This window comes from Phyllostomus discolor, chromosome 14 (genome assembly GCF_004126475.2).
Source record: "Phyllostomus discolor isolate MPI-MPIP mPhyDis1 chromosome 14, mPhyDis1.pri.v3, whole genome shotgun sequence".
In the NCBI taxonomy this organism is placed as follows: Eukaryota; Metazoa; Chordata; class Mammalia; order Chiroptera; family Phyllostomidae; genus Phyllostomus; species Phyllostomus discolor.
Window position 1 is genome coordinate 48,146,832 of NC_040916.2, and position 17,118 is coordinate 48,163,949.

The 17,118-nt window shown below is 51.0% G+C and overlaps 1 protein-coding gene across 2 annotated transcripts in view; it reads left to right on the forward strand.

Annotated features, from left to right (window-relative positions):
• IL6R (interleukin 6 receptor) overlaps window positions 1-17,118 on the forward strand; it is a 47,546-nt gene that overhangs the window by 26,649 nt on the left and 3,779 nt on the right. Inside the window, exons 7-9 of one of the 2 annotated variants that reach the window (XM_036015593.1) lie at window positions 8,647-8,699; window positions 9,638-9,704; window positions 12,240-12,327. In XM_036015593.1, coding sequence (XP_035871486.1) covers window positions 8,647-8,699; window positions 9,638-9,704; window positions 12,240-12,327 — 208 coding nt within the window. Of the gene's footprint in view, window positions 1-8,646; window positions 8,700-9,637; window positions 9,705-12,239; window positions 12,331-17,118 lie in introns of both variants that reach the window. The other variant, XM_028503105.2, reaches the window with a different exon arrangement.

The following is a 17,118-nucleotide window of genomic DNA, read 5'->3' on the forward strand; positions in this document are numbered from 1 at the left end:
TATTTATTAACTTTCCACTCTCCCTCCTCAGGCCTGGCAATCACCATTTTACTTTCTGTCTCTGAGTCTGACTCTTCTAGGTACTTCATGTAAGTGGAGTCACATACAATACTTGTGTTTTGTTGTGCCGGGTTTATTTCACTTGGCATAATGTCCTCAAGATTCATCTGTGTTGTAACATGTCAGAATTTCTATTACAGAACCAAACTAGGGGTTTGGCTGCCTGATGCCACAGTAGGAAGATTCTAGAGGCAGAGGCTGGTGAGAAAGGAACGAGGTTTTTATTCAGACGTTGCATCATCTGGGAGAATGGCAGACTCTTGTCTTAAAGCCCGTCCTCTGTGAAAGCCCCCAAGGAAAGCCCAGTTGTCCTCAGTCAGGCCCAAACCAGAGGCCGTGTCCAGAGTTCCTTCTGCCACCTAAAGTACTGCCCTTTGGGAACTGCAGGAGGCTGCTGAGTGGCCATCCAGGCAGTTTGGCTTGTTCCTGACTACTGTTCAGTTTTAGGCTCCCCCTGGAACCTGTACGTGGGGCCAAGGCCACCATCTGGTCCTGTGACCTCCAGGGCCAGGGGTCTCACGAATGCATTGGCTATGGTTTGCCAGGTGGGCAGGAGAGTGTCCCATCCTTCCCTTTGATTCATATTAGTTTTGGGTGTGGGAAGGACCAACAGATGCTTTCTCAGAATGCCCAATGAACTCTCCAAACTTTCCAGTGCTCCCTGAGGGTCCAACTCCTGACCAATCCCTTCTTTTTCCCAGGCTAGACTGACAGGCTTCTTCCATCCAGCACCTCCCCCTGCAGCCATTTGGGCCTCTGTGCCTGCACGCACGCACTCTTGTCTTAAAGCCCATCCTCTGTGAAAGCCCCCAAGGAAAGCCCAGTTGTCCTCAGTCAGGCCCAAACCAGAGGCCGTGTCCAGAGTTCCTTCTGCCATCTAAGTTCCTTCTGCACGCTACGCATGCACGCACCACGCACGCACGGGCCTGCCTTCCCTTGGTCTCACTCCCAATCAGGTACAGGAAGGAGGCAGGAGAGCTTTTCCCTATCCAAGTATCTTGCTAGCCTTGCACATGCCCAGTGCAGTGCCTCCTCCTGCTGCCATTTTGCCCAGGGGTGGGGGATATGCCCCCAGGGCAGACTGTTCTGTTACCTGGGCAACGTGGTCCCACCATCTGCCTGTTCCCATTGGTCCAGCCAGGCGGTAGGTATCAGTTCCTCCCTTTTTAAGGCTGAATGGCATCCCATTGTATCTATCTATCTATCTATCTATCTATCCACCCATCCATCCATCCATCCATCCATCCCGTTGTGTTTATTTTTTCCTCTGTGGCTGCACATCTGGGTTGCTTCCACCTTTTTGCTGTTGTGAGTAATGCTGCTGTGAACGTGAGTGTACAGATATCTGTTTGGGTCCCTTCTTTTGATTCTTTTGGGTGGAAACCTACAGGTGGAATTGCTACATTATGTGGTAATCCATTTTTAATTTTTTAAGGAAACACCACACTGTTTCCCAAGTGTGGTGTTTCCTTGTATTCCAAAATACAGGTTCCCAAGTGCCTGTATTTTCTGTCCGTGGTGCCCAGGGCTCCCGTTCCTTCACATCCTTGTCAAGGCTGGTCGTATTCTGTTTTTTTTTTTTCCTCTTACAATAATCACTCTAGTGGTTATGAAGTGGTATTGTAGTTTTGGTTTGCATTTGCATCATGATTAGTGATGTCGAGCATTTTTCATGGGCTTATTGGCCGTTTGTTTATATTCCTTGGAGAAATGTCTGTTTAAGTAGAAAGAGCTTTCTCGTGTGAACGACTCCGGCCTCACTGGGGCTTGCTCCCTGGGGTAGCCCCTGACCAGTCGGCTAGTCTGCTCTCTCTGGATTCTTCTGGACTTGCCAGCGGATCTGCATCTGCTTGGGCTTCGGCACCACGGCTGTTGTATGGGGTGGTTTGTGGTTCCTCACCTCTCTATTCACCTTCCCCTGCACCTGGTCCCATCTGTGGGTGTTTCTTTCAAACTGTCAACGCCTTCCCCGCTAGTGGGAGATGCTAGAGCAGGGACAGTCTCCAGCTTCAGCCAGGGGTGACTTGCCAGAGGACCGCGTGAGCTCAGACAGCACTGGGCTTCTTCCCTCATGAGCAGATGAAGAGTCCGAGGCACCCACCCTGTGCTTGTGTGCTCTTGGCGGGGTTTTCAAAACCCCAGGGGCGAATCTATCCAAGACAGAAACGAGCTGTTCCCTTCTCCCCTGAGGTCCGAGCAAGAGGGACGTGGATGATTCTGATGCAAGAGGGTTTTAGGCTGGAAACTGGGGGTCACTCGCAGAAAGTGAGAGGGGGTGTAGAAGGGAGGTTACGTGTGTTTTACTGACTGGAGTGATTTGGCCGTTTGGGAGACGTCAGTGCACCAGGCACAGCATCAGTGGGCCTCCCGACCCCAAGCACCTCCAGCCCTCAAAGCCCAGGCCCACAGCCCCTGCCTCTCAGCCAGGGTGTGGGGGTGGTGACACCTAGGTCATGGGAAGTGCGCTGGACCTGGAAAGCAGGGTGTATGGCCTTGGTAAAGTTATTGACCTCTCAGAGCCTCGGTCTTCTCATCCATAAAGCGGAGATAATATGACCTTGTTATCCCCTTCAGAGAGTTTTCATGGGTCCACTGGAAAAGCATATTTTAGAATGCGCCGGGGGCAGAGGGAGCATCCCACTGCCGTAGAGCGTGGTGAGGCTGGGGAGCAGACAGTTCTTGGGCGGTTTAGAGAGAGCAGGAAAGCTTCTTGGAGGAGGTGACATTTGAGTGTGTCTTGGAGGATGTCTAGGCAGAGGGGAGAGCAGGTGCAAAGGCAGGGACCGTGAACAAGGGGACAGCACTGTGCTGAGGCTGGAGCACTCGTGTGGGTGGGAGAACCCAGCTGGGCAGGTGGAGACAGACCTTGGAAGGCATGCACGAAGGTGGGGTGGACAATGCGGGGTGGAGGGCTGGGGAGGGGGCTGACGAACCTGGCCTTCAGCAGGTGCTGCCCCCTTGAGGCTGGGGCCTGGCTGCACGTGGGTTATGGTCCCAGCAAGCTGTTTGAGGGTAGGGCCCTGAGAGTCGCACATCTTGGGGTCCATGCTCCAGCCAGGTAGGCCAGGTCACTGCTGACTGCACCTGTGGCAGTGACTCATCGAGACTGTGTCGCTGGGGCAGGAAGAAGAGGTTGCTGACAGGGTGGCTGGTCAGCAGCTCTCTGCAGGGACAGCTGGCATCACTGAGCAAGACTGAGGACACAGCTTGCAAAGTGAGCTGGGGGCAGGGTGCCTGGGGTAAGCCCAGTGGACAAAGAAGGTTATTTCTTGCTCCTCACAAATTCCTTTCGCTTCGTTTCAGACCTTCTGTACGTAGAGAGCAGAGCAGGCCCATTCTTGGGAATCACTGGTTGGGTTGGAGGAGGTGCTGGAGATTTGCATTTGCAAGGCCTTTGGGGTGCCCTGAGACCATCCAGGGCTGGGGGGACTCTCCAGGCAGGTGGGTCTCCCAGGCCTAGGTCCCTGCAGCTATACACATGTATTGTCATTTACAACCTTCTGGCCATACCATTCTGGGGGTGTTCATTTTACAAGAGCCCCTCCTCACTGATTTGCTGACTCGAGTGTGAGCACTGTGCGCCCTCCACACCACTGCTGCGGGCGCCTTTCCAGGTCACTGCCCTCACAGCCGCGGCTCCCCGTTACTGTCCCTGTGACGTCCGAACTCCCGAGCCTGTGCAGAGGGCCTTCCTGGGCTGCCTGCCCTGCTCTCCCTCATGCCCGGCCCTCCTTCACTTACCTTGTTCCCACCAGCTGGACTGAACATGGCCCAGCCGCATGCATGTCCTTCCATCCTCGTGCCGTGCATTCGTGTGGTCAACTCCCTCTTCCGCCCACCCAGCCCCATCACCTCCGCTCTCATGCCCGCTGCCTGCCCAACCGGTCTACTTAAGTCAGAGGTTGCTGGGCCAAGGGATCTCACAGGTCTATAATATTTCAAAAAGAATTTTGGGGACCCAATAAGGTCACCTACTTTTAGTTTTGCTGAGTAAGTATATAAAATTAAACAATGAAGTAAAACATAGATGTTGCTAGTGTAATTACCATCATCACTATTTCATGAAAGAGAGGATGAAACAAGAGCATGAGCTTAGCACAGAGGACACTCGTGCGACCTTCCCCGTGCAGGCACCCAGTGGGCCTGTCTGGGTATTTCTCCGTGGCCTCAGACCAGTAGGCTTGTCTGCAGACCACGCCCAAGGCTGTTGGGACCCAACGGGGGAGAAGCTTACATCTCCCCGGGAGACTGTCAGCTTCTCAGTGAGGTTTTTGGCGTTTTGATTTTTTTCTCGAATGGTGGAGTAATGATTGACTTTCTGGTTGGTGGTTTACAGGCTGTGAAGGAAGGTGTGAGGTGGAGGGAGGGAGGGGGTGTGTGCAGAGTGGAAGGCGTGCATGTGCCCCCGGCTCTCCCCCACCCTGCTCCCTCTGTGAGGTCTGGCGTTGTGGCTCCTCCCCCATCTCTCCGCCACCCTCTGGCCTCACTGGGTTTTCTTTCTCAGCGCGTCCCTGTATGTCCTCTCTCTGTGTCAACCCGGAGCCCTGCCCAGCAGCCCATATCTTAACTTCTCATGACATACCACTTAAACATTTTTTAGAAAAAAATGTTTTATGTTCTCTGTTCTTTTTCCACCTAATTGTACTGGAATGTAACTGACCCCTAACGCTGCAGTAGTTGAGGGTGCACCACTTGGCGATCTGATTTAGCGCATACTGTGAAATGATTGCAAGTGGTCCCGATTCTTTTTCTTGTGATGAGAACTTCCGCAGTTGACTCCCAGCAACTCTGAAATGTATGGCGCAGTGTTATCAACTGGTCACCACGCCGTGACCAGTAACTTTACGTCCCAGAAGTTACTGTGTTCTCTGTTCTTAATGGTTGAGGCTTGGGTCGGTTTTTATTTTTTATTTTATTTTTTTCCTCATCTGAGAATATTTTTTTCCTTGCTTTTAGAGAGAGAGGAAGGTGGGGAGAGATAGAGACAGAGATGATAGATAGAGAAAGAGAAACATCGATTGGCTGCCTTCTCGCATGTGCCCCAAGAGGCGATGGGCGCACCTGCAGCCGCGGCACAAGCCCCGACCAGGAGTCCAACCCGCGCCCTTTCGGTCTGCGGGATGGTACAGCCAACTAAGCCACACGGGCCAGGACCGGGTCAGTTTTTGAACAAACATCACTGTGCACCAGGCCAGTGCGAGGTCCTTTTGCTGTGTGACCTCAGGTGATCTGTGCAGGAGGGAGCCATCCCCTTGCTTAGAAATGAGGAAACGAAGTCTAAGAAAGAGGTTAAGCATCTTGACCGAGGTTTCACATCTGGTATGAGGAAGCCTCTTTACATCGGATCTCTGTATTCCAAAGCCCAGGCAAGCAAACCCCACACCGGTTCTCAAATTGATGGATGTAAGTTTCTTGTTTTAGAATCTTGTGTTAAAAAACAAACAAACAAACAAATGATGATTCACATATGGTCTTCCATTAATCTCATTTACAGTATGATCATTCATTCGGTTTGTTATGAATATAAAAACACCTCTTCTAGTTTTAGAATTATTAGTGCAGGGAAACCACACAGTGGCAACCACTGTTACTTTTCTAAGGGCCTTCTTTTCCAAGGGGTTTCCCATAACTGAAATTTTCAGCAAGATGCCAGGTAAGATGTGTATGGACTGAGTTTACAAAGATGAGTAGAACACAGCCTCTGAATTTGAGAAATGTTCAATCTAGAGATGCTATCTCAAATAAAGGAAAAAAATTCATTCTTGGGGCCAGAAAGCTTCCCACCTTTTTCTCACAAAATGTCTGGGCAAGCTCTCTAACCTCCCCACGCATCAGTTTCCTCGTCTGTAAAGTGGGAATAACAACGGAACCTGCCTCCGAGTACCGTGAGCTGACACGGGTAACGTGGTGAAAATGGGGCCGGGCGCAGAGTGAGTGCGCAGTGGATGCGGGGCAACAACGATAGCGGCTGTTGTTTCGTTGCCGCTGCCAACGTCACCGCCACTGCCGGTCGCCTCTGGGCACTCAGGGTGCTCACATGGGGCAGTGCCTGCGGGTGCCTTCCCCTCGCTCACCGGCACGCTAACCCAAGTGAGGCCCGAGGAGAAGTAGAAAGTACTGTCACCTGCACAGAAAGGGGACGTGCTCCTTGACATTATGACTTCTTGTGGCCGTGGCCGTGGGAGGCGCGGTGCCATTGTGGAACGGGCTGCAGGCCCGCCCCGTCTGGTGCTGTGAGGGCAGGACGGGACGATAGCACGGGCAGACGAGCGACCGGGAACTGGTGGGCAGGGAGCCTCCGCATGCTGGTGCTGGAAATATTAGTAATATTTTATTAGGACGCTATTTCATTATTCATCTTACTTCCGTTGAGCCCCAGCTTCTTCATCTAGAAAGTGGAAATGATTATTATTAGTAAAAGGTGCAAAAGTTGCCCTGCCTTCCACCTCAGGGGACAAAGTGGTCTGAATTAGGGGCCCCCCTGGTCATCTGGGGAGACGTTTTTAAGGTCTTGTTACATTAAGACTTAATTTTATTCTGCATTAAAAAGCTTCTATTCATTCGGGGAACTTTCCTGAGTTACCTGAGATGACACCAAAGTAAAATCCCTGTCTTACCCCCGGGAAACAGCCACCGAAGGTAAAACACCCTTCTCGGGACTGCCTGTCACACGGGGTTCAGAGCTGACGGCAGAACCGCATGGGTCTCCCCGTCTTCCCGGGACATCTCTGGGTCTGGGGACCCTTTTCTGAGGCCGTAGGTCAAGGGTGAGCCCTAAAAGGCCACAGATGATGCTGAGCGTGGCTGGGTTTAGGATTCATTGGGCTGAACAACCATCAGTGCTCAGCCGTATCTCCCGGTCCAAGCTCTCACCCTCACACCCCCGTGCCCTCTGCTCACCCTTCCGTCCCTTCCTGCCGCGAGTCACCTCTGCTGGACTCGGCTGCAAGGAGCACAGAGGGCTGAGAATAGGACCCCTCCATGTATTCTAGGTTGGTTTCGGGCTCACGGGCTGTGTGACCTTGGATACATTGCTGTCCCTCTCTGGGCCTCTGTTTCCTCTTTGCAAGATGGGAAGAGAGAGTGAACATGCGCTTACTCCCTCCCCCATCGCCCCGCCAAGTGCCGCCCACTGATGTGCGATGTGTGGTGTTCTCTCCGGGGGATGGCACGCTGTGGCTGGAAGTCTCTCCGGGTCGGGAGCAGGGTCACCTCCTCCTCCGCCCCCTTGCTAGTTATTTCACGCCAAGCTCAGGGAGGCTTGGCATCTTTGTGTAAACAGATTCTGTGGTATTTTTAACGTCTTCATGGTGCAGTGATAAACTGAAAAGAAAACACTTTAAAATCCAGAGCATTCTCTCCATTGCCAGTCACAGTTTAGCCCTCAGTACCCTGGGCCCATGTTTGCTGCTGAGCCCAGCCTCGGGCGTCACTCTCGCTTTGATTGTTGGCCCTGCTCCCTTGGGGGCTTCTGCAGAAACACTGTTCCCGGGGGAGGGGGGGAAGGGCCTGGGAGGGCGCCGGCCCCCTCCCTTCTCGAGCCACGCGTCCTAAACCCAGATGAGAACTTGTTGCGTTAAGTACTTTTCATTGCAAAAAGGGGCATACAAGGAAATGTCAATGTTTGTTTTTATTTTATTTTTAATTTTATTTAATTCTTTCCAGTTTTATTGAGAAATACTTGACGTCCATTACTGTATAAGTTTAAGGCATACAGCATGACGCTTGATTTAACATATTGTGAAAAGATTACAGTAGGTTTAGCTAACATCCCACATCCCATACAGATACAATAAAAAGAAAAGGAAGGAGAAAGGGAAATAGGGAAAAAATCTCCCCTTGTGATGAGAACTGCTAGGATTTACTCTCCTGACAACTTGCCCGTCTGTCACGCAGCAGTGGCAGCTGCTGTCAGTCACCCTGATTAAACCGTCAGCAGTGCTCACGCCTGGTGCTGTGTGTCCTTCCAATGCTGTTCCTCCTGCGTGTGAACGTGCCCGTGGCGCACGATGTGCCAGACAGGAAACAGCGATGGAAGTAAGTTTCTTTTGAAATTATGCATCCAACTCTATGGATGTTTTCTTTTTCTTTTTTTGTTCCTAATCCAAATCCAAGGTTATGATTTTATATGTTTTTATTAATTTTAGAATTTTAGAGAGGGAGGAAGAGAGAGAGAGAGAGAAAGAGAGAGAGGGAGACAGACTGATGTGAGAGAAACACTGATCCTCGCCGCCCATATGCGCCCTGACCAGGGACTGGACCTGTAACCGCCCTCCCTTGGTGGACGGGACAAGGCTCCAACCAGCTGGGCCCCTCAGCCAGGGCCAGAGTTTTCTTGCCTTGCATTTTTCAAATAACATAGCATGTCCTCAACATTTTTCAAAAGTATTTTTAAAAGCTATTGCAATATATGGCTATATCATAATTTATGTAGCTAGTCCCTTATGGTTGGATATTTGGTTATTTCCAACATTATCATGCTCTTTTAAATAACATTATGATGAACTTTATTCTGCTTCTGCAGCCCATCAGACAGGACCTTGGGGTCCATGCATCACTAATCATGATTATTTCTTCTATCCACAGAGCCCATGAGTTCTTTAACTGAGACCAAGGTGGAGGTGTCTCCCTCCACGGAGGTAAGCTAACTAACGTTCTTGTAAAAGGGTCCGGGCAGAAGTACCTATCGGTTAGCATTATGGCCGACACCAGGCAGCCTTTGGTTCAAATCCCACCCAGCTCTGCCGCTTACTATACTACAGACTTAGCTTGCGCCTCAGATGCAGTTGCTCTGAGCCCTTCCCTGTGGACTCCTGGTGTCATAATGATCTGGAAAGAGGATTACCTCTGAAGCTGCTTAGCAAATCCTCAAGTAATCCAATTTCCCACTCAACTGCACCTCTTCTGTGGTTCTCAATTCCCAAACGCTAAGCTGGGAGGCCCAGCGTGCCTGGAACTGGGCAGCACAGAAGAGGTGTCCAGGGCCAGCAGAGCAACTCCAGGGTGGATTCCAGGCCCTTGGGGCCAGAGAGCTCCCAACGCAGGGCGTAGGGGAGGGCACAGGGCGTAGGGGAGGGTATAGGGGCGCTGACTCCGACTGAGAACCTGCCACGGCACTGGGCTCTGAGTTTTGCATTTGCGATCACTCAATCCTTACATTAACTGAGATTCCAGGTGCCTGCAGGGCAGAAAATGACACCCACATAGGTTAAGAAATCTGTCCAAGGTCACATAGCTAGCAAGTGGTGGACCCAGGCTTCTAGCCTGTGATTTTCCCAGTAAGCGGTGGCACCTGCTAGCCTGGTTCTGGCCTGTAGGACAACTTACGCTCTTGGTGGAGAGGCAGATGGGAAGAATTCCCCACCTTGAGTAGGCAAGGTGTAGGTACAAATAATGCAAATAACAGTGCAAACATTGAAAGTGACAAGTCAGAACTGAAGAGGCTCGTGAGCAGAGAAAGGAATGGCTCGGGCCGGCCAGGGAGGGGGTGAGTGGGTGAGCGGGCGGTGCCAGCGCTGAGTCCTGAATGACGGTGGAATCTGCAGAGACGGGCTTACCTGACTAATGTCTTTTTTAGGCATTTACTGTTGGTAAAGATGATGAAAATACTTCCTATTATTCCACAAATGCTACAGGCTTCCCAGGTAAGCACTGGATAGTTGTGTATTCCCATGACCTGAGGGGCCCGAAAGGCTCGTCTCTGCAGAAAGTCCTTCCTTATTTGGAGATGCCGGGAGATGCCGATCTGCTTAATGAAAAGCACCAATGGCAGAAATATTCTTTTATTACCATATGTGCCCAATTTTGATATCGTAGCTAAGATATTATGAGAGGACCACAAGCACGATGAGACAGGTCAGCAAACTGTTTCACAGCTGACCAGAATGCAAATGAATGTGCCACAGAAAAAGTGACTGGGGTCTGAAATGGGGCACGTGGGGAGGAGGACAGTCTTTGTTCTGAGAGCCCCTGGTTTCAGCGTTTCTGATTCCCTGTACCTCCAAGACCATGCAGACTTACAACATTTGCATAAAAAAAGACCACAGGTACTGTGTTTGTCTTACTATTTGTTTGGGACTCCTGGAGCCCAGACCCCTTGGATTCAGTATTCAGGCAGCTCTGTCAGTGGCTGCTGGGCTTCCTGAGGAGGCCTGCCCCTGACGCTGGCCTCACGGACGGTGTGTGGCACAGCCCTACCTCAGGCAGTGCACCTAGGGCAGACCTGCCAAACACCCGCGGGCTAAGCTGGGCCTGGCTGGGCACTCGGAGGGAGCGGAACCCAGAGGTTCTTAGACCCTGGGTTGCTCAGACCCAGAGGTTTGAGCAGAGGCTCTGCCAGTCTCTGCCAAAGTGAACTGCAACAGAGCAGAGTGGGTTCCAGGCCAAAGGGAGGCATAGATAAAGTTAATGAAATTTAGGGACTTGAGAGGGCATGTCCAGTTGGGAGAATCACAGAAAATTCAAGGAGGAGGTGCCGCTTGAAATGCACCTTGAATGGTGTGGGGGCTGGCAGGAGGGTAAGGCAGAAGTTCAAGGGTGATGGTGAAGAAGGGACCCTCCACCCACTCTCACTGGTGATCTCATCCAGCCCCTTGTCTTTAAAAACAGCTGATAACTCCCAGATTTATACCTCTACCCCTGACCTTTCCACCAAGACCCAGGCTCATGTATCCATGGCCTAGCTGGCATGTCTGCTTGGATGCCTGCTAGAAGCCTCAAACTTATGTCTGAAATGCTGGATGCCTTGCTGCCTCTCCAACCCAAATCTGTTCTCCATCTTTCTCATCTCAGTAACTGGCACCATATTCTTTGGGTTGCTCAGACCCTGGAGATCTGGGTCTTTTTACCCTGTATCTCAGGTCCAAATCCCCGGCAGGTCCTGACGGTTGAACCTTGAGACATGTCTAGAGGCTGACCATCTCTCACTATCTCCACTGCCCACACCTGGTCCAGGCGGTGCCGTCCTTCACCCTGCAGGACCTTAGGAGCTGTCCACTGGTCCACTGCAACATTCTCCTCCAACCAGCAGCCAGAGCAGCTTTTAAAACACAAACCCAAGCTCTCCTGGCTTGGGAGAGTAAAAGCCAAAGTCCTATCAAAGGCCGTAGTCTCTAGTGGGTCAGGCCTCCTATCTTTAGACCTCGCCCCCTCCATTTTCCTTCTCACTCATTTTGCCCTCCTTGCTCTTCTGCGCATGGTCTGCTGCAGGAGTGACAGTGAAAGGCCCCCTGTGGTCCCTGCTTTCAGGGGGCTCAGAGTGGAGCTGGAGCTGGAGAAGTAACAGGGAGGCACTTACCCAGGCTGAAATGGGGTCACAGCTCAAAGGAAGTGACCTCATCTCATATGAGACCAAAAGGCCAAGTAGGGATGAGACAGAAGAGGGGTAGTGAAGGTGGGAGGAGCGTTCTGGGGGAGAGGTGTGCGGAGAGCCTTGGGAGGGGAGAGGACAGGGCACGTGGAAGAGCAGATGAAGATCTTAAGGCTGGGGCTTGAGTACCAAGTGGGAAGGCAGGCAAGCGATGACGCCCTATGGAGGAGAAGGCTGGACCCAAACAGTTGATTTAAAGCACCTGAGCCTCCCTGACATCGTCCTCAATGGAACTGCCATCAGCGAGGTCACCAAAGCTTTCTACTTCTTGCCCCTCTGTGCCTCGTGGGGACAGGCTGAATGCCACTAGAAAAGCCACTCTGAAAGTGAGTGGGAGTCTGTGGCTGGCCACAGGTCTCTGAAGCTGTGAGCTTGAGCTGTATATCTTGCCAAGTGGCAGAATCCTGGGGTCTGTCAGAGTCTGCTGGGAGTCTGCTTTGGCCAGAAAACTGGCACGTGGCCTACCGGTTAGCAGAGCTGTTTCCTCCTCTGGGGGTGAGGTTCCTTTGAGACTTTTTTAAAAAGATTTTATTTATTTATTTTTAGTGAGGGGAAGGGAGGAAGGAAGAAAGAGAGGGAGAGAAACATCAGTGTATGGTTGCCTCTCCTGCACCCCCCTACTGGGGACCTGGCCTGAAACCCAGGCATGTGCCCTGACTGGGCATCAACCAAGGACCCTTTGGTTCGCAGGCCGGTGCTCAATCCACTGAGCTACGCCAGCCAGGGCTCCTTTGAGACTTGATAGCACCAGCTGAGTGGTTTATTTTCTTCTCTTCTTTCTGCTCCTCTTCTTCTTTTTTTTCCCCTCTAGTGCAAGATTCTCCAATACCACTGTACACATTCCTGGTGGCTGGAGGAAGCCTGGCCTTTGGGACGCTCCTTTGCATTGGCATCATCCTGAGGTGAGAAGGGTCCTGGGGCGTGGCCCAGGGTGTTTTTGTATCTCTTATCTAGCCAGCTTTGCCTGCGCGGGGTGGTGGCCATGAGTTAGAGATCCACACACAATTCAACATATACTTCAGAGGTGGGACTGACAAAATTTGATGACATTAGATGAAGAGAAGGAAGGAGGGGGAGGAGTCAAGTCTGACCCTCAAGTTTCTGGCTGCAGCAGTTGGGCAGATGGTGGGGTCACTCACTAAAACTGGAAGGAAGAACAGCTGAGTGAAAAACGATGATTCTCGTTTGGGGCCACTGAGTTTGAGGTGCCTGTGAAAACCCCAAGTGGACACGTTTGGTGGACAGTTCTGATCAGTGCTGCGTGCAGATGGCAGAGGATGGGAACAGGGCCGGTGACAGCATCCGGTGGAATTCCGGGGTTGCAACATCGAACAGCTGTGTAGAGGAGGAGGTGCTAAGGGAGGGGTTAAGGGGGAGGAGCACTGGGAAAACCTGGCTGTGCAAACCAGAGGGAGAGTGTTAGACACTGAAGAAAAGCCTTAGGCTCTGGGACTATAAGATAAATGTGGCCTTTCTTCTCCTCAAAGAGCCACACACTAAGGTGATTAAGGTACCGTGTGAGAAGCACCAATATGCACACAGGTGAATCTCAGGTGCTTGGTCAGACCTCCTTGGCAACATTCCCTGTCTCCTCCCGCCATGGTCAGGAAACATGCAGGCTGAGCTGGGGCCCATTTCATCCCACTCTGTCTCTCCATTGGCCACTGGTTTTGCCACTGACTCCCAGGCTTGCAGGAAAACCAGCTAACAGTGTTCCCAATGAATGGGCAGTAGAGAAAACTTCCAATGTTCATGATTTTACTGCAGAACTTGCAGGTGCTAAAGCCCTACAAGAAGTCAGGCTGTGCCCTGACCTTGACAATGATAATGTGATGGAAGAGAAACTTCTCTCCTTTCTTTCTCTTGCCTCATGTGTAACTTTCAAGAGACTCTGGCTGGTGATTGTGGGAGGTGGTGTTTGCAGGTGTTTGGGGAGGAAGTAAGACTGTGGCCGAGATGTTTCCACAGGTTAACTCACTGGGTCCTTACAGTGGCCCTGAAATAGCCTGACCACAAGGTGGTCTGGGCTGGGAGATGAGCCAGTGACAACTCAATGTGTCCAGGGTCGTTTTCACTTTGATTTCCCAACAAAGTGGCGAGCAAACTGTCCAAGGGGTGTGTGGAAGATAAAGTTTCTCACCAGCAGAGTTAGCTCCCTGGAAAGGCCAGAACTCACTGCGAGTGACACCTTCGGGGCGGCATTCAGGGCTCCTCTGCTGCCTCCTAAGGGGGTCCTTGCTCTCGCCTCCGGTGCTCGCCTCTGTGTCCTACTCCTACTTCCACATCATTAGGGCTTCAGCAGGCCTTTCTCATAGCCCACCACAGACCACGCAGAGTAAATATCACGATTTCCACTTGACAGAGGAAGAGACTAAAGCTGAAAGAGGTAGAGTGGTCACAGCTACAAATGGCAAGGCCAAGATCCAAACACAAAGCTCATGCTCTATGGATAAGGCATCAGAGGTCATTTAGTTGAATTCTTTAATTTTATAAATGAGGTAATAGCCTCAAGAGGCAAGATGACTTGCCTAAGGACACACAGTCTGTTATTAGCAAAGCCAGGACTAGAACCCACGTCCTGAGAGTCCCAGCCAACCACTCTTGCCTGTTGTCAGCTAATGGGTGGATCCAGGTGGTCCTATCAGCCCACCATTGGCCAGTGGCACCATTTACAAGCAATGCCGTGCTGTTGGGTTGTTAATCACTAACAGAGAAGCATTGGGTTGCAGCTGGTCACAGAGCTCATCACAGACCTAATTTGCTCATGTGCTGATGGTGCTTGAGCACTGCCTGGTTGCTACACAACCAGAGTCCCTAGAGGCTCCGTGCCCTGTGCTGGGAACACATCAGCAATTTATTTCCTAGCCTGGCAAGTTTCCATTTTCTCCCATATAAGGCAAATTTATTTGAAAAGAGGCCAGTTATTTCAAGTGATGAAAATTCCCTTTACTCCCCAAGTCCTTCATGTCCAGGAAAAGGTATAAACCCAGAGGCCCCGTCGGAGTCCAGGATTGCTGAAATGGCCTGACCGCAGTGGCCGCTGGGTGGCCACCCACGACAGGTGGACTGAGCAGCAGGTGGATATACATCCTTATAGTCCATGTATTTTTCTTCTTAATGCATTTATTTGGTATTTCAAGCAAAGTATTTTCCTAAACATTTTTCACTAATATCAGCGATAATTTTTTTAAAGTTTAAGTGTGCCATTCAAAAAGGTGGGCCACCTTCTTGAGCAGATGTTGTGACTTACAACATCTGCTCAAGACCGGACCCGTCCTGCCCGCCCTTCCCCCAGGCCCTGCCACTTCTGCCTGTTTGGTTCCGGCTGTGCTGCTCTGGGGAAGTGGAGTTCCCAGAGCAGAGAATTCTTTTTCTGTGCATCTGTCCAGAATGGACCGTCACCTAGGCAAGGACTTCCCTATGTCCTTTACCTTTGATTTAGAGAATTTTGTACTGAATACAGTCTCATTCCAACATTTCAAAACTGGCAGACTCTCCTGCCTTCATGGCGGGGCAGGGACTCTCAGATGGCCTTGGGGGTGGGGCCCCTTTCCTCTCCCTAGGTCTTGGTTTCTCTATTTTATTTTCTACAAAGAGTGAGAGTTATGAATGTTTTTATTTTTCAAACTTTCAGCTGTAGAACTTTTTCTTTAAACAAACATTCTGAAGCCCAAATATGTAAACTAGGTAAAAGGTGGAGGCCAAGGTGACAGCTTGTCTGTCTTTCCTTCTATCTGCCCTGGGGCCCTCTCGAGCCCCCAAGCCCTTCCCAGACCCTGGCCAGTGCAGGGCAGGGCCGTGCCGGTGTGGACATGCTCAGGCTGGCTGGTCCGAAAGTCCCTTTGAGCTCAGAAATGTCTCATTCGCTCCTCAAAATATTTCAAGAGAAGGAGAGCTCATTTTTCTCAGTTACTTTGAAAAAACTGAGGGCGGAGACAGCTTTCCATGTTGGTTAAATAACATCAATAGAGATTTTAAAAATTGTGCTATTATATATTTGCTAAATACTTGCCATTTGCTAAGTATTGACAAGGAAAAAATCATAGATTATGCAAAGAGAGGCACTGTTAGTTTTTAAAACGCAAACGTGCGGAGGACGTCTGACGAGCACACGGAAGAGCGCGCACCGCACGAAGAGCGCGCACCGCACGAGTGCGCAGCTCCGTGAGGCTTTGTGGGCGAGCACCGCGGTGCAGTCGGCACCCAGAGCAAGAGCGCCTCACACTTAATGAGTTTCCGGAGTCTTTTTCCTCTGCACAGTTTCTTGTTTGCTTTTATGTAGCTATGATTAATTATTCTGAACCTAAAACTCTGATTCTTGCCTTTTAAATTCAGCATTAGTTACAACATAAGCATATTTCACATCACACAGCCTTTTCGAGCCTCACTGTCTGTAGCTGCAGACTCCTCCATCAGGCGGATGCACCCAGGTTCACTTAACCAGCCCCCTACGATCGGGCATTTGGGGGGTTGTCTTGCTTTTATGTAAAACATTATATTGAACATCTTTGTGCATAAAGCTTTTTCCACAGCTGGGTTATTTCCTCGAGGCATATTCCCAGAAGCGGAATTCCTGGGCCAGAGAGTTCAAATATTTTGGAATCCAGCATGTAATGCCTCTGTCCTCCTTCTCATGGGGGCAGAGAGTTCCATCCAAGGGCCCAGCATAGCTCCCGTGGGACCCTGCTGTGCTCCCCTCCTGCCTGGTGCCTGCTGGTGAAGCCCTCGGGAACATTCTATAGGCAGTTTATTCTACTGGATAACAGGCTAAGAGCCACTGGCGGGTTTGGTGCCAACTATCAATTATTTATCAAAACAAACACAGGAATAGCCTGTCAATATAAAAAGAAACCCAAGAAAATCCCCGGGCCTTGTTTTCGTCTTTGGTTTCCCCTCCTGCCTCCCAGCCCTTCCTGGAGTAGCCGACCTTGGTGGACTTGAGACCACCTCTCTCTGGCTGTGAGGGGCTGGTTGGCAGTAAGTCAGTCAGTGACACAGTGGGAGGCAGGAGGGAGGAAAGGAGTTGCCAGTCGCACAGTCGCACAGTCAAAGGGCCGCTTGGGAAGGAGACCTGACTGTACCTTTAAAGATCGCTATCACCCTCTCGTCTTTCTTTGGGCTGTCAGGTGACTTTTCACAGCTTTGGGCCCAGGAGGGAGCAGGGTGAGAGAAGCTGTGATCAGAGAGATGTCTATCTCCTTCCTGTTTAACGTTGACTTTCCTGTCAGATGAGTCACTTGAGCCTGAGTGGTGCCCAGGGCTGAGCCATGAGAACCCCCAGCGAGGTGGGAGTGGCCCCGGGTGCGGGAGCTTTGCGGAGGAGGGGCTGTTCAGGGAGCGGGCAGTGCAGCCCCTGTCCTGCTGGGAAATGGCGGCTGCAAATTATGTGCCTCCTGCCAGCCTTCCTTTCACCGAGAGGCCCTTTTCCCTTCCCCACTGAAGAATATGCTCTTTGTCTCTTTTAAGTAAATGGATTTGGAGCTGATGTGTGCCTATGGACAACCTCTGGAACAGGACAAATTAAGTTCCCGCTGCTATAAAGGGACACTCATGGCCATGAGTGCCTCAGTTTCTCTAACTGTAAATTTTTAAACAACTCGTACCTATTCTCTTGGGGTGTTTTCAGAACCCCAGCTCCTCGGAGTACTGTGTAATGCCTGTTGAGGAAAGAGCAGGTGATGGAATAAATA